The sequence below is a fragment of the Thermobia domestica genome, chromosome 17 (genome assembly GCF_964235325.1).
Source record: "Thermobia domestica chromosome 17, izTheDome1.hap1.1, whole genome shotgun sequence".
In the NCBI taxonomy this organism is placed as follows: domain Eukaryota; kingdom Metazoa; phylum Arthropoda; class Insecta; order Zygentoma; family Lepismatidae; genus Thermobia; species Thermobia domestica.
The window spans coordinates 71,940,896-71,966,237 of record NC_137470.1 but is presented as its reverse complement, the minus strand read 5'-3'; the positions used below and the strand labels follow the sequence as shown (position 1 = coordinate 71,966,237).

The 25,342-nt window shown below is 36.6% G+C and overlaps 1 protein-coding gene across 4 annotated transcripts in view; it reads right to left on the bottom strand.

Moving 5' to 3' along the window:
- MEP-1 (zinc finger protein MEP-1) overlaps window positions 1-23,410 on the bottom strand; it is a 120,311-nt gene extending 96,901 nt beyond the window's left edge. The window contains exons 1-2 of one of the 4 annotated variants that reach the window (XM_081744943.1): window positions 23,261-23,410; window positions 11,403-11,508 (exon numbers count right to left, since the gene is read on the bottom strand). In XM_081744943.1, the coding sequence (XP_081601069.1) occupies window positions 11,403-11,487 (85 nt within the window). In that variant the 5' untranslated portion in view covers window positions 11,488-11,508; window positions 23,261-23,410. Of the gene's footprint in view, window positions 1-11,402; window positions 11,509-22,530; window positions 22,983-23,073; window positions 23,120-23,260 lie in introns of those variants that run through there. The other 3 variants (XM_081744941.1, XM_081744945.1, XM_081744942.1) reach the window with 3 other exon arrangements.
- Window positions 23,411-25,342: the final 1,932 nt, after the last annotated feature.

Here is a 25,342-nt window from a genome sequence, read left to right as displayed (position 1 = left end):
AAAACTATGAATTCGGCATTAATCTCGGTTATTTTAGACATTTTGTTTTTCATCCATTCTCATCCCTTATGCAGATGGGGGAGAACGTGAACTTGTCACATGTGTACCGCCAGTTATTTTTACAAATGAATGTACAAAACGAGTTTCACCTTTTTAACATGATAAGGTCATGACACACTATTTCCGGCACAAAACTTAAACCATCTCCTCCACCCTTGGGGAACGCATCAAAAAATTCTAAAACGGTTAAGGTCTCTTCCAAACTTTGGCCTCTTCGACACAGTTACTGAAAAGTATGCCAAGCAAACTGTGTGTGTACGTGTATACCCGACAAACATAAATGTATTTTTACATAAATGATTATAGTGGTGTGTGCTTTTTCTGTTCTGATACAATTCAGTCTATATCTTTGAAACGATTGATTCTACGAAAAAAAAAAAAAAAAAAAAGTCTTAATGAAATTTTTTAGGTAGAATTTCATACCCACAATTTTTCTCAGCATTATTTTACTTGAAAAGTTGATAATTTTCAAAATAGTTGAAAAAAAAAAAACTTAAATTCTCCCTTTCACCCACCCACGGCTAAAATTAAGAACACTTTTCAGGATATGCTGAGGAGATCAAAACAAAGGTTTCCGCAAAAATCAAACTCCCTAGAAATTTTTCCGAAGTTGAGTCTAATTTTACTGGGTTATAATATCTTTAAGTTGTATATAATTTACTTTATTTCAAAATTAGCACTTATTGTAACCCTCAACTATGACATTTCCCCAATCTGCTAATATTTAAATCTCGATCTATCTTTCCTAACCAACGGTCTTACTTCTTGTTATATGTCAACTACACACACTAGAAAATTCTTAACGGACCCTTTGATAAACCACACCTTTACAAGGGAGAAATGTGGCAAGTAGTATATCCTGAAGTGCCCCTCATGAGGTGTACTCTTCTTGTGAGCTAATACAACTCCCTAAAAAATTGTCAGCCAAATCAATGGAATAATCTCACTACGATTTTTTTGGATTTTCCCGCACCCGTGCAATATGTAAAGAATAATAAAAAAGTTTTAATAAATAATAAAACCTAATTTATAATAAAATAAATATTTTTAAATAATAAAAGAAGGCATGTTTCCATATTTTTAGAGAACACTCTTGAAAAGTCAAGTTAAAGAGAAACTGATCCCTGAAAATAATACATCATCCTTCTCTAGTTACCCTAAATAATAGGTTAAAAGACTAGCGCACACACTTTTCGTACACACGGGTTGACTTTAATCTCAGTACTGTCTTGTATTTAAAACTAGAGACGATCCAAGTATTTCACATCCAGATTTCAGACACAAATCTAGCATTAAGGTTTATCCTGAGTTTATGATTTAAGTATACAGGGTGGCCCAAAAGTAGGTATACACCCCTGCATTGATCATGTATAACATTCTAGCTTATAGATTTATTTGCTTCGGCTGTTCCGAGCTTAAGATGTAAGTAAAAACACATAAAGAACAAATAATAAAACAGCTAGATCTACTTGTTTGATAATAAGAAATTATATAAAAAGCAATGATTTGATCAGTACAGGACTGCATACCTACTTTTGGGCCACACTGTAGATCCGAAATTTCAGATTCAAATGAGAAATACCCAAATGTATGCTTCTAAGAAGTCAGATCAAGAGGAATAGTGACATAGTAGGTCCCGGAAGAGAAAAACATGGTTAATGATAATAGAACCGAAAATGTTTTGACTTCCAGTTCCGGAATTTGAACGTTTTAATTCGGCGTTTCCGGATGAGAACCGAAATACACTTCGACGTATTACTCAAAGGTACATTGGGTATGTTTTGAAACGGTTTCATTATCATCATTTGCAAATAGCATTAGTTCAAGATCGTTACAAGCTGCAAAAATGTTAAGCAACTGTAAAATTACAACTCAACCGAGGAAAACACTTACAGAAATGAAAGGTCTTTTTTTTTTTTTTTTTTTCTTTCTTTCTTTCTTTCTTCAATATTGGTTTCGGTAACCCAACACACGTTTTACTCTGTGGGTTTCCGAGCCCGAAACCAATTTTCTCGGAAAATTGGTATCCGTACCAAGTCCGAGACAATTTTTATCACAAACTCCTCTCAGCACCCACAAGGGAAGTTCGGAAGAAAGCACTCGCCTGCAGAGAAACTAAACATACCATTTTAAGAACCAATTTGCAATGTTCCCTTTTTCTTTATCGAAAGGATAATGTCCTCTGTAATCTTGACTCCACTAAACTTCTTTTATATAAATCTCTTTCAATAGCACACTAATATAAGCTCGCATGGACGGGTTAATACGTTTGTTATGTTAAATTATAGCTTATTAATATATTGAATATGTATATTTTGGCTTTGGTTATTACAAATGTTACAATGTCGCACGGATGTCTTAACACTAGGATCGTACCTCTTCAACTGACTTATTGGACTAACTTTTCACGTTCAGTGTATCCAACTACAATACCTCCAATTCAATTCTCATTTTTTCTTTTTTATGCATACAAAATAATTCAACTGATCTTTACAAAATCCTAAACACTACAAATTCATGCTGATTACAAGCAGATAAAATTTCTGTACGTGGAAGTTTATATAAAAAAAAAAAATGAGTACATTCGCATTTAAACGCGTTAAGTACAACATTATTGGCAATGAATGTTGACATACGAATTGAAATCTACCGGAGATAACAGAAAAATGAAGTATTTTGCAATAACTAACGGGTTTGTTAGTTAAAATTAAGTCATTATACTATTCACAATAATGATAGATTAGGTATGAAAATTGATCCCTGTTGTTTCTCTGTTTTATGAAGAAACAACGCAGGCAAAAGACTTCCTTGCACTCAAGGGAACAGTTTGCATAACCAAAGCGAAAAGCAAATCCGACAGGTGATTCAAAAGGTATATAATTTATTCGGTTACCTGCCTTGTGGAACGCGAACTGAAACAACCAAATGTATCGCGGTGATTGGGACTGATTCATTAGCATGGACAAGAACTTTATTTGATTCTTTAGTTGGTACATCATAACGTCCAGATGAAGAAGTTTCATACTATGTACAAATCTCCTGTCATAATCTTTGATTGGTCAGAATCCAAACACATCACACGGTTGTACAAATCGTGTGCAGTTCTTTGGTATATTCTCAACCATTACGTTTTTGCCATCCGTCATCCAATTTGTAATGGACAATTTGTCTGTGAATAGACCGAAGTGGTCAAGCAGTAGCAAGTTCAAACCATCAAAATTATATAATAACGGTAGGTCGCTAGGAAGCACAATCATGTATTTAACGTTGAGTCTCTCGAAAAGTTCTCAACCGTACAGGAACTTTATAAGCTTCTTGTAATCAGCATGAATTGGTCTTTCAAATGGCATGCTTAGTTTCTCTGCAGGTGAGTGCTTTCTCCCTAACTTCCCTTGTCAGAATACTTCTTCTCTGGGTAAATCTGTTCCAGAACTAAAACTCAACAGAACCTACTTACACCGGTCAGTTTCGTTACTATTAATAACAGTGTCGGACGTCATCATCATATTCATTCCTCGAATTAACAAAATAGAGCAAGCTTTCACCTGAGGGTGTCTTGGTAAAATGCGAATGTTTCTCTTTCAGAAAATACAGAGATTAGAATATACGTTTACGAATGTGTGTTGCTCAAAGTGACACTATATCGAGCACGTTCTCAGAAATTTTGTACGTACGTACCTACCGTATCATGAAACATATTACTAATATACAGGCACAACTACACTCTCAAAAACATTTCTTAAGTATCATATGGTACGGAAGAGAAAGTAGTATTTCTCCCAAGTCACAGGAAAAAGAAGTACACATCCATCACTTGACTGGAGGGTGTTTATAACATGTTTCGAAGGACGTTTTGCTTTCGGACGATGTACAGCTGATTGAGCCGACTACGAATCGCGAGGACTTTGGTTACTTCCATGGTGAAGAAGAACAGGAAAAAAGACATATCACTTATTTCACGAAGAATACTAAATAAAATGTTTGAAGGTGCCTTGTCTTGAGAGTTTGGAAACCCAAACAATTCGTGGGCAACACTATAGAAGATCATGAAGCTTAGGTCCTGACATAGGGATATGAAGCGCCTACGTCTTCCATGATGTAGGTACGGAAGCTCAATGATAAAGAGCTCATCTCAGGTTCGAAGGGTCATTGGTTTGATTTTTGGCCATGTAAATTTGTGGTGAACAACATACTTGCCGTGAGTTTTCTTAGAATTCTTCCATTTCAATCCAATTTCTTTCATCATTCATTCCGTTCACTCAGCATCTACGTCTTTTAGCCTTCAGAGCATACTCGCGGAATGTTAAACTAAAAATGCCACTTCATTTCACTGGAATAAACTAATAATACAGTCCGTTGTATTTTCTAAATCACTTTTCATATCTTGGACATTAATAATACTTACTTAAAAGAGGAAACAATGGGGTCATTCAGCTGGTTCGACTGAACCGGTTGCTAAAATTCTCTCCACCTCTAGGTAAACTGAATAAATAAATTCTCTACTACAATAGAGTCCCTAAAACTCGCCACTCGATAACCCGGCAGTCCGGTTAACTCGGTCACACCCTAGCAAGGCGAAAAAACCCCGCGCGCAGACCCATTGAAGGTCATTGCCGGGTATTTTTCTGATGTCTGTCTTATGAGGTAGAGTACTGTACACAGTGTACAGTGTGTGTTCATTAATTTTCATTTTCATATATAGTACGCACTTTTCCTTTGTTTAAGGGTAATTGGACAGTTTATTCTGTTGTATTCTCAAGCAACTAATACATAGAAGTACAGTATTGTATTTTCTGCGGAAACACTCTTACTCATTCGTTTTTAATTCCATTCCCGTTTCGGTTCATATTAGGCCGAGTTTCTGGTACTCTATTGTAGTACTATTTTGAAGAACCTAATATATATTGTAATGTACTGCGTCCTTATGTGTACAAACAATCCCATGTGCTCTTGTTTGTAAACATCATTACATAAATTTAAAAAAAATGAAATCTTTGAGTTTTACGTCCCACGTTTATGCCGGTTAGGCTAAAGGAGACGGTGATGATGAATAATGAATGAAATGGTGGAATGAAGAAAGTGGGAGGAAAAGGGAGGACCCCGAGAAAACCCACGCACACGGTGTTTGTCCACCACAAAGTTCACTTGGCGGGGGCTGGGATCGAACCCGGGACCCCAAGCACCAGAGGTGAACGCTCTACCACTGAGCCACCGCGGCCCTTACATAAATTTACTCCACACCACCTGGGATCACTACAAGCAGCAGACAACAAACCACTGTAACCTCATACGAAGAACATGACAGTACAGCAGCAGCGCCACCGTCACCCTGGAGGCCTATAAATTCTACAGCAACCAGCAAACCAGTACCAGTTCTCTGGTGTCTCTCCTGCTGCTTACTTCAGAGCATTAAAAAGCCTAACCCCAAAACCTCTAATCTACTTCAAAACATAGCCATTCCTTTCCTCGTAGCTTAGCCTGCTTCGGAGCTCTGTCAAAAAATCCTATTACAATTGCTTAACCTACTTCGGAGCTCTGTAACTTCTAAGCACCTCACTGCTTACTTTAAGGAGAGCAGAAGTAGAAGTAATACAATTTTTACTAGGATTTTACACGATTTTAATAGGAACAAAGTTAACGAGGAAACAGGAAACAAGTGGTAAATTAATAGCCGCAGAAGCATACAACTCCATGAGAAATACTTTCAATTACTAACTGCAAGTGAACATCCAGAGAAGCACATTCTTGTGCTTTCTACTGTGCAGAAGAGATCGAATGTCGGAAGCCATGAGATGAGACCTGTTGCTTAAAGTGTGATCCATTTGGGAACGCAACCAACGCCAAGTGCTTCCACCGGGAATCAAACCCAAGACCACGCACACGCGATAGCCACTAAGAGGCACCTCTTTCGATGTGACTCCATCAAAAACTCGCTTCGCAAAGAAGAAAAACAGAATTTTGGAAAAGTTTTGAAAATATATGATCGAAAATATACTAAGAAACGGGTGAATGGACAGAGATACACTTCAAAGTAGGAAACGGAACTTTACAATAGGTTAATGTAACTGCGTGTAAGGATGATGGAAATAAGACGCCTGGACAACGTTGTTTGTATGTATTAGCAAAATTCATTCATAATATATGCGAAAATATCAGAGCTCAATACGAATCATTCATGAGATCCTTTTTAATATTTGCAATTATCTATACTATTTTTAGATAAGAGAATATAAAGTGACTCACTCACCAATGCCCAGATCAAACTGTTATAGACAGAAACATTTGTCATGAAAGCAAGGAACAAGAAAGTATTTTTTGAAATACATTTCCTAAGAAAAGGGAGAGAGATAAAATGGAGTTCAAATAGTTTTTGTTACTAATAGAGTTTCTTACGAATCCCTAAAATTAGGGAGATGAAACTCGCCATATAAATTCCTCAATAAAAATACCCGAAAGTGTGTTTCAACGCTTTCGAAAATTTCGCTCCTAAAGGGTTATTTACATAACAATTCAAATTTCTGATTCTTTATTCACAAAACACTGAATGTGAGGATTCGCTTCACTAGAGATATGAAATTCAGTATATGAACTCTTCATTAAAAATAAGCAAACACTAGTTTTAGCTCTTCATTATTATTATTTAGATCGAGGAAGGGGAAAACAAATGACTATAGTTTATGAAACCGAAGTAAAGTGGAGCATGCATCAACAAATAAGTAGGACAAAAACCCAGACTTTTATTTTAGACAAATCCCCTGAACGTGGAGATGGACAAAGGAAAATTTGGATGATTTAAATAATTAGTTACTAGGGCATAAACGATTACGCAAATATATATAAAACCAAAAAGGTTCATTTTGTGTTAAGGCTGTTATTTCCTGAGGTCTAGCATAACCTTCTGCACTGAGGTTATGTTAGACATGGACCGGTAGATTAAGATGAAATCCAAACCATCGAATACGTTTGGATTTTTACCGGAAATCGAACCCGGGAAAATGAGTGTTTGTTGTGAGTTGTTAGATCGATATCAATTGGTTTACAAAGCAACGAGCTCTGCATGTAGTTAATGCATTTAATACAATTGAAATTTTATCTCCGGGGAAGGAGAATTACTGTAGAAGAGTTTGCTTCATGTATGGTGGAATTAGTGAGCCATGGTGTATTTCTTGTGTGATGATTGCCTAAAATAATCCTATGGTATTAACAGTTTGATGCCGTCATTGAGTAATTGCTCTTAATGACTGTATAGGCATACTTTAGCCCAACACTCAACATTACAATTAAACGTTACTTAACTCTATGAGATCTTCGTAACGCTAATAGCTATGATAAAAGATCAAAATAACAAATGAAATGAAATCTTAAGATTTATGTCCCACGGTTATGCAGGCTGGCTAAAGACAATGATGATAAGAAATGAAGGAAATGGTGGAATGAAGAAAGTAGGAGGAAACGGGAGAACGACAAGAAAACCCACGCACACGGTGTATGTCCACCACAAAGTCCACTTGGCGCGAGCTGGGATCGAACTAAGGACCCCATGCACCAGAGGTGGACGCTCTACTACTGAGGTGATAAGAGATGAATCCTTTACCTAATCACATATCGTATAACACGCAAATATTCTTCCATATTCATGCTCACACTACAAACCCATCGAAAACATGTCACAAATTATAGATAAAAATTATTCCGTAAAATCCCTCTTGCAAATACTTCGAGAAAATATTAATTTTATTGGAAGCACTTGGTGTTTTCGGAAAGTAATTCATTCCTTAGGATTCCGATGCATCAAGGCTGAAAATAATACGCGACACCTCTGAAAAAGATGAATTTCGGTTAACTAGATTGGCTTATTCACTAGCTATGGATCAGTACAGAACGCAGAAGCATCGTATAATTTACATACTGAGACATGTATGCATTGCACACGGATCAAAATGTGTGATGCATAGGAGTGAAGGTTTCCTTGCATCAATATCCAAAGAACAACACAATGAACAAAATGGCTTTACTCTAGACAGGTAAGTCATGTTCTATCACCATAACATCATGAATTATGGAAACTACGAAAAGTGGTTGAAGTCGAGGTTAATTCCCACTTGCTGGATATTCAGTTCTTGTGATAGACATACCTGTGTCTATCAACAGAGTTGCTATAGATTATTGACTAACACGGTACTGCAGTTTTTAGTTTTTACACTTTTGACAATGACACATATCAGTTGGACATTTCAGTCGCACAAACACTAATTTTAAGAACTATCTTCGTAACACTGGTTCTGCTTGTTTGAATAGTTTGGTTGGTTGGTTTAATACTCCTCTCTCTCGCTGAGGTGATATCTACACCTTAACTTTAAATCAAAATACGTAAGCTTCCACCACATTGAATTCGGTTTACAAAATCACCTTTAGTCGCTTAGCAATGAATACGAATATAGAATTTTCAGTTTTGATTTGGTAATAAATGTTGTGATTAGACTTTTAAAAACTTTAAAAATATGTTTAAAGAAAGAATTCGCAACGACACAAGTTGATAATCCGTAACCGAAGAAATTTAATGAAATAATATTAACGAGTTCTCACGCTAGAAAAGAAAGGTTGCTTACGCCGCTTCATTGTAGTCTTTGGTTTTGGTTCATACGTATGCTATTCTTTCGAAGTACTAAATCAATTTTTTTTACTCCGTAGCCAAACGTGTGGATATGATAGTATGCCTTCACAAACAAAATATATTTTTAACATGCTGTAAAGTTAAAAAGTTCAGCTACAATAATTTGCCATCCGCTGATTCGATAACGATAAACTTTTTCTATGCTATTCATGGTATGATTCTGTACGGTACGTGGTGTCTGTGCCTCATTTACTCTTTTTGTTTATCCGAGTCCGAAATAGATCTGTCTGCTGTGCAAGGAAGTGGTGGGAGGAGCAAGGATAAAAGAATTATCGATAGTACTCTGCTTGCAGATTAAATGAAAACTTAACAAAGGTTACTTTGATATTATGTTGTTTCAGTTCTTATGAAAATGAAAATTTTACAGGTATTCTAGTATTCTAAAAGAAAGAAATATATAATAAAAAAACAGATTCGATCCAGTGTCAAAGTGCTTTGAGAGCTCGAAGTCTTTCACTCTACACATTCATCCACGGGGACTCGGTTGAAAAGAGCTTCCTACTTTATACCATACACTGATCTTTTCTAGTCGTAATGCATCGCTTCGATCGTCAAGAGCAAGTTTTTCTGTTTGATTACAGAAGTTAATATTTGTTAAGTAGACGATCTAGGCACTAAGTTTGAACAACAGATTCAACATTTTTCTCTCTTCCGCCCCTTAACCTGTTTTTTACTGGAAATTTCTGGATTTTCCCCTTCGCTACTATAAAAATCCCTCGAAAGCATTTTTGCCACGATAGGCTCAATCGAGCTTAATTTTGATTTTTGCTTGAGACACCTTCATACATGGAATGCTTTCTATGATCTCCACACTTATCACTCAATTTAGCCAAAAGAAGAGGGAAAAATATAACAAATGAGAAAAATCGTGAACTATAGTATACGCGCAAAATTTACTGTGCATGGATATACTTAGGTACATATAAATGTGTTTCAGTCCTTAAACTTTAACAAGGAAATGGAAAAAAATGAATATTTCAGTTTAAGGCCCCACGATTATGCTTTTTAAGCTAAGAGAGACGATTATTGACGCAAATAAATGATGAGGGAAGAATTGGTGGAAGGAAACAGAAGTATACCGAGAAAATCAACGAACACGATGCTGTCCAGAAGAAACTTACTTGGGCGGGCATCGAACCAGGGACAACAAACACCAAAGGTAAGCGCTCTATCACTGAGCCACCGTATCTCCACACCTTCGAACAAGGTAAGAAAAAGTCGTGAGGTTCAGAAATTTGGCAGCGTTAACTCCTACGTAAACACCAGTGTAGTCTGTGGTTAGTAAGTTACGAGGAGCAGGAAAAGGTCCCTTCACTTCCAGGAAAATTGTTGGTGTGATGGTGTCACCGAGTTCAGTAAATTACTGTATTAACCGCTAATGAAAGTAAAGAAATGAAACAATACGAAATTTTGAAATGGAAAATAAAACATATGTAATAAACCTGGTTCACAAATAAAATTAACACGAACATAATTGCAATTGTTAACAAGAATACCTGTGCGAGAGAGAAACCGGGAAATCTCAGTTTTATTTTATTTATTTATTTATTATTTTTTTTTTTTTTTTACATTTTCAACTGAAATTGAACGGATTTACCATACAAGATATAATTTGCTCGTATTCTTATTTACAACTATCTTGCGCAACAAAAAACTTACGCAAACATACATACATATTATAAGAAAAAAAAATCATCTCTCATTTCCGCAATGATGCTAGACAGCGTACCAACATAAAAATACGCTATCTTGCGATATTTCAACTTAGATGGAAAGTTCTACTTCGTCGGTTTATACGGCCCATGTAATTGCAACCCAACTTAGTTTTGCAACTTTAGGCTCACTTATTAAAAAGGACTGACTTAGCACGTGAAGAGACTATAGATTGCATTCCTTGTGGTAAACACGCCATATTACTAAAGAAAAATGCAACACTTATGAAAAGCACTTCCCTGATTTATGTAACAGAATTTTATTACTGATTATGGCCACAGATACATTAAACCTCTACATTTCTACTTGATTTTACTTTCACGTACAACCTCCAAAGGTAGAAAATATTAACGCAGTTGCTAATCTTTTCAATATGAACACTGGATACTAGAAGTTGTATATAAAAAAAAAAAAAAAAAAAAAAAAAAAAAAAAAAAAAAAAAAAAAAAACCTTTCCCTGTATTTTGCCTGGAAAATTCAAGAACTTTATGACGCAACTGAAACATGACATTGTAAGAGGCCCTTTTATCAAGTCAATAAACAGTGCCAACAAGGAATGCATGTTTAGAATTGGTATATTGGGTACAGACGAAATCTCGTCTAAAAATCAAGCCTTCAGTTGTTACTAATAGCCCGACAGCCCATTCCTCATGACCTACTCTAGAAAACTAAGTTCCGCTGTTAGTATCGATCTAGGCATATGGAGAAGGTTCCGTATGCAGCACTTTGAAACGATGACTTACAAGGAAAATCGATTATCAAATTTCTAGCAAAAAGTAAATGATATTCGTAAAATTTAGTTCTGTGCATATTTCTTTGATGTTTCAAAATATACTATTAGATAGTAATCACATTTTCATTACAAAATCAGGAAAAATACTTAACTTTCTTTTTAAATATTAGGTTACTTACAAATATCCAACACAAGAAACGATGACAATTTCTCGCAACATACCTTGTCCATTGGAAACATCATTACTTCTTGCACCTTTGGTCCCATCTATTTCTCCATCCACGCTCTCTCCCATCGCAGTTTCCATTTCCTTCCGATAGGGATGGCGCTGAAAAAAGAAACAAACCATCAACACAACATAAAATGAGGTGTTGCGCCTAACGTGTCTCAACTGAGAATGCGAATTATTACAACTTGAAGAAAGCCAGTCTAAATTGTTACTTAGCATAGAATGTTTCGAAAGAGAAAAAAAAAAAGACAGTGCACGCGGTAGAAACTTTGCAAATGACGAACGGAAGAGCAAGGACGCCGGAGATCAGAAGACCTAAACCGAACATCAATCTACTCTGGAAGACTCATTTTTCAAATTAATGTAGTATTTACGTCTGTTAGCAACGAGTACCATTGTTGTACTATCGATTACACGTGCTTTATTGTAGGTAAAAAGTATTGCAACTAAACTTTTAGCCCATGTTAATTCCTACTCACTGACATACGTTAACCAAGTTCATATTAGGGGATTCCACCCGATGGTGTTTATACGCTCAATCCCTATAATTCCGCCTCGGTAGGCGGGTTCTCAACGCGGATTATCAAGTTAGAACCCTCCCGCTTGACGCCTACAGCATCCCGCCCCGAGTTCCATCATGATAGAACACAAATTCTTAAAATCGCCTTCGGCGCCACACCCTGAAACCTCTCCCCTCGTGCCTACAAGCGCTCAGCTGCCCTCTAGTTCCGGTCTAACAGGCCGGTTCTTCTTAATACGCATTTTTGAAAAGTGACATCTTCGATACGTCAAACCCACCAATGTTATCCTCTGGCCTTTATGGTGGGTGCCAACCTTCACTTTCGACATCATTTTAACATCATTACCAACTCAATCAACATACATTAGTCACAATATTCAGATAAAGCCTATATAATACGAATATGAGTACATGACACATTGCTACTTACATTAAAGAACTTGTATTTGATATTAAAATAAAAACCTTTCGGAATAATTCTGATGTTCGGTTCACGTCTTCAGATTTCAAGGATCCGCGGTTCTTCCCTTTTTCGTTTCCAAAATTTTCTAACTCCCAATTATTACAAAATTTCATAACGTATGCTCGCACGCAGGTGAGATTTTATTTTTCTACATCATCCTATTCTCCATTCAACATACCATCTTACCAATAAAAATAATGCTATAAGAAATTAGAACTAAGAGTCGTTACACGAAAAATATTCCACAAAAAATTGCGGCATGTAAGAAGGATGTCAGTAAGGGCTTAATTATTTTTACACTCAGTAGCATCAAAAGCTTAAGATCTTAGTTGCAATTATTCTCAATTCATTTGGTTAATTTCTAATTCCTCAAGATACTCTACAATGAACTGTAAAACATTTCAGATGCTAAACAGTTAATTGTACCCTAGAAGATACGGTGAAATAGACTGAACGATACAAGTGCGAATCTTGTTAAAGTACTATATTGTAGTAAATGTAGACTTGATTCATTTACAGGCTACGTCACAGTGCATACTCTTTAACTGTAAAACACTTTCCCAACAAGGCACAAACTTCCTCCGAGATCTTCTAGAGTTTGCCTAAGTATAAAGATAATCAGGAAGAACAAAGTGAGGGTACGTGAATTTTAAGGGAACAGTTCACGATGTTTGAAAAACGTGAAGAAAGTTAATGTCGTGAAAGATAAGTTGAATGTAAATATTCACTGAACACAAAATCTGCTCTTAAATTGCCAACTAACCATTATTACGATTTGATGAAGATCATTGTTGGTACCTAAGTAGTAGGTTCATAATAAAGCATTTATAAAAATGTTATTTCAAAAGGAAACAAAAAATTCAGAATTGAAGTAACGCTGACAAGACCTTTTAAAATCTTTATGTGTGTAAATTATATTAATTAATATTCCATAACAGGGAACCTTGGTAGGAGACAGGATCCTCTCGCTCTCCGGATTCGTAACACAAGGTAGTGAAGGGTCTTAGATTTAGGTAAGATTTTTTTTTTTTTTAACTTATTCTTTCAGGACAGATGAAAAATAAATGATAATACTACCCTTCTGCAAAGCTCTAACAATCTCTCTGTGCTAATTTAGAAGAAGTTCTTAAACTTGGTAACTCGATCCAGTTGTATCAAAAGAAAGTGCTATAATTGATATCAATGAAGAAAAAAGTGGAAATTAAAGAAGAATGGAGTATCACCAAGAAATATCATTCATGTTAATAAATGTGAAACTAGTTAGTTAATTTTCTGATTAACTCGATTATATGCCGCTCTCTATGAAGATGATCACGAATACATGTCTTATTGACATATAAGGAATACATCGAGATATTAACAGCATACGTCGTACGAAACTCTAGTTCCTACATAAAAACGTAACATTCTAGAAGTTCACGTGGAAAATTCAACAGAATTCAGAGAAAAAAGTCGAAACACATCTCATAGAAAAATCATTCTATGCTTGTCATGACACGATGTAAGATTTAATCGAAGTCGAATACGAAATGATAAATCACAATACTTTGATAAGATCTAAACTAAAAAAGATACCGGTTTGTCGCAACTACTATTGGAAGTACTATATACACAGAAGATTAAATATTTTCGAATGCAATTCCTTGAGTGTCGTTATCTAGTTAACTGAGAAACTTCTATTACTGGGAACCTTGTTCTCCAACATTAACTCTATAAGTGAGACATCAGATTTTTCAACCTGCTAAGTACAAAAATTCTATGTGGCTCACATCTGTAAGTGGGATTAAGTTGGCGATCCACTGCAATCAAACTCTGAGGTTTGCCTGTATTTCCTTTTGTCACCGAGTGTACTACGGGGTTTGTACCAACCTGTTTGTAGTTATTACTCATTGAAAAGGTCAGACTAATTTACTTGATTGACAACTGTTAATATCCTTATCAAACGTATGGAACCTACCCCAAGGGATAGAGCCCAAAGTAGTACACAGAGAAAGTGAGAAAAACACACACACAGCCATTCGGCTACACACAAGCATGATTTTCTTATATACATATATTTCTATTACTTTTGTTATTTTACTCCCATACACGGCTCATGTTTTTGAAATTTTACAAAATGAGCACCAATACGGAGAAAACTGTGCAAACAGCTCTTTTACGCCTGGGCAGGATTTTCACTCTAATCGGAGTTTAACAGTGACAGTTTTGCATTGAATATCAACACAAATAGTAATAATAGGATGCTTAGAAAACAAGTTTTTTCTCTTGTGTAACGAAAGTATGCGGCTTTTAAATGGGATATCTGGATTCGATTCCCAGGTGTAAAAATGAACGTCAGTATTTAATCTCTCATACACTGTGGATTATTGCAGTACGGTAGATTAACACAGTATATCATTTGCCTTATATGAACATACCGAGAAAATTAAATCACACGGGAACCAACATAATTTCTTAAATATGCCACAAACTTTATATTCTTTACAGCATCAACAACTTAATCTTATAAAAATACCACCGTAGAGATTAGCAAAAATCAATACCTCCTTCGCGTTACGACTCACAAAGGGCTATTGCCAGCGGGCAGTTCTAAGTTTGGTAACGCGTCATTACATTGATTCCCTATTCCTTTACTTTCAGCATTAGACAGGACAATACAGAAAAACTCGACTAGCAGGGTCATTCCACGTGAAATCACACGGAGCAAGAATTTATTAGAATAATAATAATAAAACTAACTCAAATGTGACCTATGATAAGTAAAACTGAAATCCCAAATGAAAATGGTGTCACCTCTCCCCCCCAAAAATGACGATAAAGTTAAGGGCACGAAATGTTAAATACCTGGATCAAGCTTTCCTTTTTACTCTGTGTGAACTAATAGACATACAGAAGTGATTGAGGGATTATTAGAAGGTTGAAGTATGCATAATATATATATATATATATATATATATATATATATATATATATATATATATATATATACCACAATTACTGTAAAATGTACTGACCCATGCATTTACGGTATACGAAAAATGAGTAAAATCGGCTACTGATAAGTTTGAAGGAAACTCGGGTGTATATGAGTGAAGGTACAAATGTGATTTCTGGCATGGTGAAGCACCTCCTGATAGTGGTTTACTGTGGCAAAAGGCAGTATGATACCGTAATGCAAACACAGGTTTCTGAAGTGTGCCAAATGAAACTTGGCCAAAAATTAGCAATGCTGGCACATCATCATCATCATATGTAGAGGGCAGCATCAACTTAAGAATACATTTCGTGTTGTACCTCAATATCTCACCAACAACCAATCACTAAGTTTCATTCCGACACACATTTCTGATATAGATAAAATAGACCTTTTTTTTTTTTTTTTTTTTTTTTTGTTGATTTGACGTGGAATAACCCTTTAGTGTGGATACAGTAAAAGCACTGACTACAATTCAACTACGTCACAGATGCTAATGGATCGTATATCAGCTTTCTGAAGAAGTGCCAATGCAAAAAGTCAAGAGTTCTAATTGATGGGAAACTAATTATTTGTTCACAATGATTTCATGTGCTTTCAAGACATCTGAAAATGTAAAACTGAGGAAGAATATGAAGCAAACAAATCATAACATGTACAGTAGAAAGAACAGGGTTATAATCATGATGGGTTTGAAAACATGTGGCACTGTCATTTGAAACTTCTTTGGTGGGAGTGTGCCATCTGCCAGTCACCGTTCCTGGAGTGTCATCTGCTTTCAGAATATCAGTGGATTTCATCCTGTTACGTTCACTGGTCGAGTGAAATGACGCTGGTGGTCTATTTGATTTTAGAAACTTATTACATTCTGTCGAAATTTGTTACAAAAGCTGTTGGTACGATTTTGAAGTATAACAACATGTATGTGTTCTTACCTTGGTATCACCTTCCACGATACAGGGGCCAACATTAATAACTTTAGCCTAGTTCTATTTTCAACACTTCAGTTCATGCAGGGGTGGGGATGAATCTATGTAAGTGATATTTTCATTTGGGATTTCAGCTTCCCTTACCATCAGTTAGATTTTAGATTTTTTTGGGTCATGATCCCAGTCATTTGCTGATTTCACGTGGAATGACACAGCACCGCGTAATTCGAACATGCACGAAAGATATGAGTAAGTCCTAAGCATTCGGGTTCAGAGAATCCCCCGTAAGGTATGAACCATGTTCCTTTTAAGAAATGCATCTTCATGATTTCAAGAGCTCTACTTTATTGAAATAATCCGAATTAAACACTTGAATGCACCACACCTGGGACATTAATTTTCTGGTGAGTCCTAACCTATATTGGAAACTGCATTCACTCCAAAACATATTATAAGTGAAACAAAGCAAGAGCAATTTCCTCTACATGCCCATTCGAATTCAACACTGTAAACAAAGAATGTATCTTGACCACCTGCAACTGGAAATTCATAACATTGAACAAGCTATCCCTATTGACACTGCACATTTTACACATGCACATTCACAAAATGCGTTAATACACATTCACGAGCCCCTTTCGGTGCCGAAGATCCGGGTCCGATTTCCACTGGGAGTTCGCAAGAATCGCATCCCACATTAAAGTGAACGTCACATACGCCTCGGTGTGCTGAAAGAAGCGCTGAACTCTGACTCAACCAACTGCTCATCCATAACTCAGTCAAGCGGCACTTACACTTTCCGCCCGATAACAAAAATTACGTAAGAACTTAGAATACTTAGCACTGACATGCACTTGTAACATTTAAACTTAAAAAGGTTAAATTTTGGCATATTATTTAGTTTCTTCCCCAGATCACTTGCTAGTGGTTATGGGCCGTTAATTGTAACTATGATGAGTACAAATAGTGTTGACGTGTGACATTAAATCTACAGTACGTAAAACACGAACCAACTTGTGGTAAGTAGCCAATAAAAAAAAGCACGAATGCTATCTAACAGTCAGGCCAGGAGCGCAGCAGGGGAGCTCATGACGTAGTGGGGAGGAGGCCCGTCCGTAGGGAGCAAGCGTGTCAGTGAAGGTGGGTATATGTATAAACGAGGTCGTTTACGATGGTTCACTATTAAGTCCAGTACCGGTTCCGGAGCTGTCGATAGATATGGGGAAGATATTAAACGCCATCCAAATTTTGTACCACGGACATGTAGGCAGAGGGCATTGGTTGACGTACCTAGCAATACCACAAGATTTACAATGTTTTCAAATACGATACTTATTGTTCAGTGTTGCGAACTAAGGACGCTACAGCATCAGAAACAGGAGCTCCCTCATGGCTATATGGTTAGCGTACGTGTCTTTCGTTCGGGAGATCCAGGTTCGATTCTCGGCGGGGCTTATGTGGTTCGGATCCTATGTCAAGTTGTAGGTCCACGTCTCTTATAGCCTTAGTGTTGTACGGAACGACTCAATCCAATCCAGGATCAGAAACATTCACAAGTGTCCAAATTTTGGAGGGCTCTACAACAGTAATAACACACGTGACACGGACAGGGCGATGCACATCCAAAGTACGTTAGTGTAGATTACTATGATGAAGATGTGAGGTATTTTGAATAAATGGGGACGAAGTGACAAGGGATTGAAAATTTCCTTTCGAAAGGTTTTCTTTTGAAAAAGTGCTTTGAGAAGTAGTACTTTCAATCACATGGATGGTTTTAAATAGACGTAAATATAATAATACCGTTTGCTGCCAATTTCGTATCTAAAACCGCTCCGGAAATACGATAAACATTGTTAAAATTTTCAACATTGCTTAAAATGATGGTCCAAACTTTAGTTAAGATACGAATATTACAACGTCACCTATTTAGTCCCCGCCAATATGAAAATCCTTAAGATGAGCCAGCCATACAAGATCAAATTCTCTTGCCCCTGCAATACAAAATAATAATATAAGATAGTTCAGTACGTCATAAGTAATAATATCGTTTATATCTGACCAAATAAGTATTAATACCGTTATATTAAGGGTGCTTACTCTGCCCCACTTCCTTACATTTTTAAAAGTATTGCAGAGACTACAATTCGTATCTAGAAAATATCAGATTGAAATATGTTCCAAATCGCGAGAAAAAAAAAAGTTTCAAAGTAGTAATGTCGTCACAGGGTTGAACGAGAAATGGACAAGAATGAAAACCATCTGAAAAACAGTGGTTCGTTTATCACGTCCTATTTTATACTTTCCACATAATTACCTGGAGGAAATGTTTTGTTTATTGGTTATTTTTGCAACACATTGAAAAAAAAAAAAAAAAAAAATGGGGATCCCTGATAAGCACCTTTAACCATTGCAAAATCAATGTATCAAATGATGGTCGCAATTGTTACACTGACGATCAGTGTGGCATTTAATTACATTCTAAGTGCTGTTTCTGTTATCACTTTACCTCATATGGATATGTGTTACCATATATATGTTAAAACATACATTCTACCACCCTACCTTTCAAAATCACGTTAGCTGCAAAAATAAACCTTTTGTTCGAAATACTTCTACAGGCCAATTATAGGCCCTACCTACTAATTGTATTTCAATGAACCTTGGCAAATATATACTGTATATACACACGTCATAGTGTATATATATAGTTATTTTTCGAGGTACTTTCCATGTAGGTACCAGATCCTGCGGCTCAGCAAGACACACACAATTAATTTTAAAGAGAAACAATTTTCAAAAATCTCGAATTTATGGATTGTAACACAAGCGTATGGTATCACTGGAAAGCCTACTTCATTCTAAAGACAATCACTAACGAACCAAGAACCTAAGACAATGGGAACGAAACTAAGCAAACCCTGGACATGTTGTATTTTCCGAAGTACCTGATCCTGGAGGCCCCGTACGAGTGTTTAAATGCAAAGCAACTTCTTCCCACGAATACATAGATCCGTAACACGTGTGTATCATTCGAAAACTGTCTTCATTATGAAGACAATGAGGTATATATGAGGCTCAAAATTATTTTACCTTAATGGCTACTAGTCGTATTTCAACACAACTTTGCAAATAAGGGGTTTACCAATAAGTCAGAACTTTAAAATCAGATACAATGAAAACTGAACGATAAATTTTTTTTTTATTATGAAAAGCAATCAATGGCATTATGTTTTGAAGACAAGGTGCTTGAAATATACTCCTCTGCCTGGTAGATGGAGTACACTTATTGCAGGAAAAGTTTTTGGGAGTGTTCACTCGAGAAATAATGTGAACTGGCCACTCAGATCACGTGATCTCTATTATTTTCTGAAGTTGTCTCGTGTTTATGAGAATGACAAGAACAATGAACGCACTGTTGACAATTTACCACACAATACGTATGTAAAAGTGGACCTTCAGAGTCCATTTCACTCACCGAGGCAGAAGAGGACATTTGAAAGACATAATAATTAATACTGTTATTTATTACTTTTCACAACAATAATCATTCGCACTAGGTAACTTGGGTAAAGATATCGTGGCCAACTGGAGAGACCAATGACTTATTCGCAACCTGTGAATAGGACAACAAGCCAAGTTGCGCTTGAATGAAGGAGAAACCAATAGTGTGGAGATTGAAAGAGTAGTCAGACAAGGTTGTAGTATGTCGCCCCAACTATTCAACAAACGGAATGAATGTTTAATGAAGGAAGCATTAAAATTGAGATTTCAAGATTGGAGGGCAGATCATTAACAGGATCAAGTATATAGATGATACGGTCATTATAAGTAAAATCGAAGGACTACAGGAGATTATGGACAAAATATTTAACACTGGGAAACTATATGGAATGGAAATCAACATCGAAAAATTGAAAGTCATGAGAACATCCCATGGTAACCGGCCCTTACAGGCCAGAGTAGAGTAAAGAGAACTTGAAGAGATCATTTCAAGTATCTGGGAAGTACTTTGACGAAAGATTTGTACTCCACCAAAGAGATCAGGTCAAGAATTGCCGTAACCATAGAAGCATTAAAAAAAAAATAATAAAAAAATCACTCAACTAACAGGCTCAATATTGGACTAAGGAAGAAATTGTTCAAGTGTTGGACTGTATGGTTGAACTTGGATAACATAGTCAAGTTAGAGAAGAAATATTTGGAGAGCTTCGAAACGTAGTGTTGGAGGAAGATGGAGATGACAAAATGGACAGAGAGGATAACAAACGAAGATGGTTTAAAGCGAATAAGAGAGAAGAAGACGCTTCTAGTCACTACCATTTATAGGAAGGTCAATTGGACTGGACACATCTTGCGAAGAAATTGTCTTCTTCACACCGCCATAGAAGGAAAGTGAGGAATAGGAAGAAGAGGAATGCAACTGATCGATGATTTGAAAAATAGAAGAAAATGTTGGAAGTTAACGTGGAAGAAATATTTCCAGTCCCAAAATCAAGAAAAAAGAAACATCATTAGACCCAGGACCTGGCAAGGGGCAGAATACTTAATAACTTGGGGCACCATTTAATATTATTCACTTTAGCTAACTTTTCTCGTGGCTACTTTGGTCCGATAAGAACCCGTTTAGGAAGGCGAGGTATGTACGTATGTATACAGTGACGGATTCAGGATATGAACAAGGGAGGGGCTAAACCATAATTTGCCGCTTTATCCAGTGTAAAACAGGATTTAAACCAATTTTATCTAGTGTATACCTGAGCGTCAAGGGGGGGGGGGGGCATAGCCCCCCTTGGATCCGCGCCTGTATAGCTATATTAAAATTCTTAAAATAATGCATTTCAACTCATCCAGTAGGACGTTTACCTTTTCCTTTCTGCAAGTGAAATTCTCTCTACCTACGCACCAGGCCAGTAACCAGCCCAAAAATGCACGGGGGATCACGACCCAACCATTTTATAGTTCATTTGGACGCCTACCGTGAAAATTTCAAGGGACAAGTAAAAATTTATGGGGGCGGCCCCCCTCGACCCCCACCCGTGGATACAGGACTGCTATGCATCACCAATTCGTCCTTCGGGTCCCAGCAATATATCATTAAACTATCCTATAATAAGTTACCAAACTTACGTTGAATTTGATCACAGTTATTTTAAAATAAGTCTTGCTAAAATAAGCGAGAAAAGTGACTTTAGAATAAATGCACGTGATACATGTATATGCGGAATAGCGTAGTCGACAAGCGACAACATATGCACAACCATTAAATTATACCAACAGGTTAATTTACAAACAGGTATCACCCTTGGTATTACAAGCACCCTTGTAAGGTCAACCTGACAACATGTAAGAACTGAAACTATCGTTTTCACCTAATAAGATCTCTTAACTCCAGAGCATGACTGCCACACATCACTATCGCAAAATCTAATGTCAAGAAAAGCAATTCCACACAAATACCTTAAGAGGAAGAGGAAACTGGCGCTAACGTATGAAGGGACATAACTGACGTAAAAATTACGAGTCCTTATCCTGTCGACGTTAATATTGCGAAATTGGCCAAATATTTAATTTACAGACATGAAAAACGACTCCCCTTTGCGCGTACACCAACCCCTTAAGCTTAGTTTAATATCCCACCTACACAGCCAAAGTAATGTATACATACAACGAAACTGTGTCGAACCACATTACACATGTTACTAATGATGAGCCAGGGGAATTGCCCCCTGAGGGAAACGTTCTTTCCCAGGTAAACTGCGTGTTACAGCATTGGGTATCGTGTAACTAAACTATCAAACTATACATGCTGTAAATATCGCTTATATGAATGTTTCGTCACCCACAGTTAGTACTGTACATGGTTCAGTTACATGTAGTGTATTCATTCGACAAAAGTGTAAATAAAGCGTGCATATACAACTATACAAATAATTTTCATTGTTGTGCATAGCTGTTTTCGTTATACACTAACTTAAAGCGTAAAGGCTATTAATTATGAAAATACTATACTATTTTTAGTGTACTATTGAATATTTATCACAATATATCCACGTATTTATAATGAGTAATAATATGAATAAGTATTAGAATGAATAATATATATAATAACAACAAGCACATGACAGCTCGAACTTTAGAAGTGTAAAATGCATTAATACCGCAACACGAAAAAAAAAAAAAAAAAAAAATCTGCCCGTTCAGTTTCGTTAACCTACTTCCTGTTATGGCTACCTACCATATACAAGCCCTGCAATTTGTTCAATGCATTCGTTTATAGGAACACTTAACTATTACATTTTCTTCATGCTAATTTGGTACTCTTGCATAAAAACGTGTTGAACACAAACGCATTAATATCTCCACTATTATAAAATTTTCACACTGCATTAACTTTGAAATTCATAGGTTGAACTTCGCGTCACATACGATATAACCCACACAGAAGTATAAATAATCTAATAACTGGAGTTTGTTCCAAAGCCATGATCTCTTAGTACGCTAAAATAATCAACGTCACATTATCCCGGAAAAAGAAAATCGAAGTCCATCTCTAATCATCTACATGAAACATCCTGCATTGACATTAGTTCCTAGTTTCGAGGTTCCTCACACAGTGGCAGCACTGTTTTCCGGTTCAACACGTTGTGTGATTTTTGCTGAAATCAACTCTCATGTGGTTCTAATAACTTCTGTATTCACCACAAGAACTTTAACATTTTATTATGAACACTTAACGCTTTCCAAACACTTTTATATACTGAAGTGAATCAATAAACACCTTTTCCCCATTCTGACCTCCCGCCATTTCCTCTTCCTCCACAATGAACTCTACAGACCAGCTGCCGCCAATGCTTTATACCAGCATTAGAAAGTAGATACAACGAAAGATCCTACTAATACTCCGCAAGAATATTTTAGATAATATATACATGATCCACAACTAAAAACAATCTCAACAAACCCACCGTTGTTTACCAACTTGTATATCGCGGTGTAAGTCAACACAACTTATTCTGCTCCTAGGCGATTCCGACGTCACTAACCCTCAAACAGTGCTAAGATGGCGACCAACTGTCACGTGACCGCAACTAGTGACGTATGCACTGTACATCAGGGAAACGAAATCATCCAATGAAACGTAAGTGTAATACCCACGTGATGCAAGAGGTAATATTACCCAATCATCTTCAATTTCACTACATGTTCAAACATCCCCTACTAGCCTTGACAATGAGTCTACTAGCACCCTTTGGTATCATACCTCGTTACCATGGTAACCCCATACTGCATAGTTCAATTAAAACATGTTTGTAAAATTTTCAAAAATTCATTCATAGTTATGTCAATGACCTCAATTGTACTCGGGTCACTAGGATGAATCATCACCCCCATGACCTCTTGACACCACCAGGGAGATTACCTATCTTCTGTTTACCAATAGCCAGTTTCTTTTGGGGGACAGTGCATCACAAAAATTACTCTTACCTTTTAGTAAGTAATAGCTGTTTCAACTTTATTTAAGAACACTTTTACTTTTTACCCCAAGTGCAATTGCCATATTTCAATTCCAAACCTAACCAGAACCAGAGAAACCTTAGAGAGCATTATTTCTTTCTGAAAACGTCTTTTCTTTGGGGTGCCGTTCACTGAGTCTTCAATTACAGTTCCGAGTCGCAGTTGATCAAATTCTGACAAGAAGGAATATTATTCAATGAATACAGTTTAGAAATATTTCATAAATTCTGATAATTGCTTTTTTGAAATCACAAGTGCTTCCAGCTTTTGCTTCACGTACGCGTTGTGCGTTCAATTAAGATGTTTCGAAGTAAATAAAACACCTTTTCCGTTAGTTGCAACCTCGCTTTTCCGTGTAAACAAATCCGCGAAAGGTGTTTCAAACAAACTATTTTTTTTTTTTTTTTAAGCAAACGTACAGTAAGACGTAAGGCACTGCACCGTGAAAATGAGTGAGTTTTCCGCAAAAGTATGCTACATTTTACAATTTTGATAAAGGAATAAATGATTCGCAAGCCCGCGGAAAATTTTTGCTTTTGATGGGCAAGAGAACAAGATACGTTATCAAAAGTAACAGCCAAAAGATGGTTCAGACCAGTGTTCGAAGTGGAAAAAAAAAAGCAGAGACGGTATGTTTTATTAAGATTTTGATTCGACATACCGCCTATCTAAATGTTAAAATACAGTGAGGGTGTGTTGCCTAAAAGATTGCATTCCTATTTACATAATGACTGAAAACCATTGGAGAGCTTCTGTTCAGTTACGGGGGGAAGGGACATGGAGAGACTTTGATCCCTCGCCAAAAACCTTCTAGAATTTTTTTTTTTTAAAAAAACATCCCCTTATTATAGAGAATACACGAAAATGCTCAAAAATCGAGTTTTTATATTAACAATTTCCTGCGGGAAAAATCCCAGATCCCCCACTCGACTAAGGGGTATTCCAAACTATACCGGAAGAATCGCTTCCACAGCAGACAACTAGTGATGAGTGCAAGAGTCTTGGTCTTGCAGTTTTTGCAAGAGTCTTGCATGCAAGACCAAGACCAAGACCAGGTATCCCGATGCAAGACCAAGACCAAGACCAAGGGGTGCAAGACCAAGACCATACCTGCAAGACCAAGACCAAAACCAAGACTCTTGCGCAAGAGTCTTGCACAAGTACCGGCACTACTTGAATTTTTTTTATATATAATGTAAAAAGGAAGAAGGAGATGGATGTTTTGGCTTCAGTAAAAATGTTGCTGGAGTGAATGTGTTCCCAGTAGTTTATGTAATCCGTGTGAGTCGATCAGTATGTCGTTTTCTGAATCGGTTGTTCGCGTTTTCTGTAGAGATTACTCGTTTTCAAGCCATACAGGTGTCATCCCTCACCACGTGAGCTTTTTTGGTGGACAAACACCGTGTGCGTTGGTTTTCTAGGTATTTTTTCGTTTCCTCCTACTTTCTTCATTCCACCATTTCATTCATTCCTCATCATCACTGTCTCCCTTAGCCTTCGTGCACAATTTTGGGACGTTAAACTAGATACTT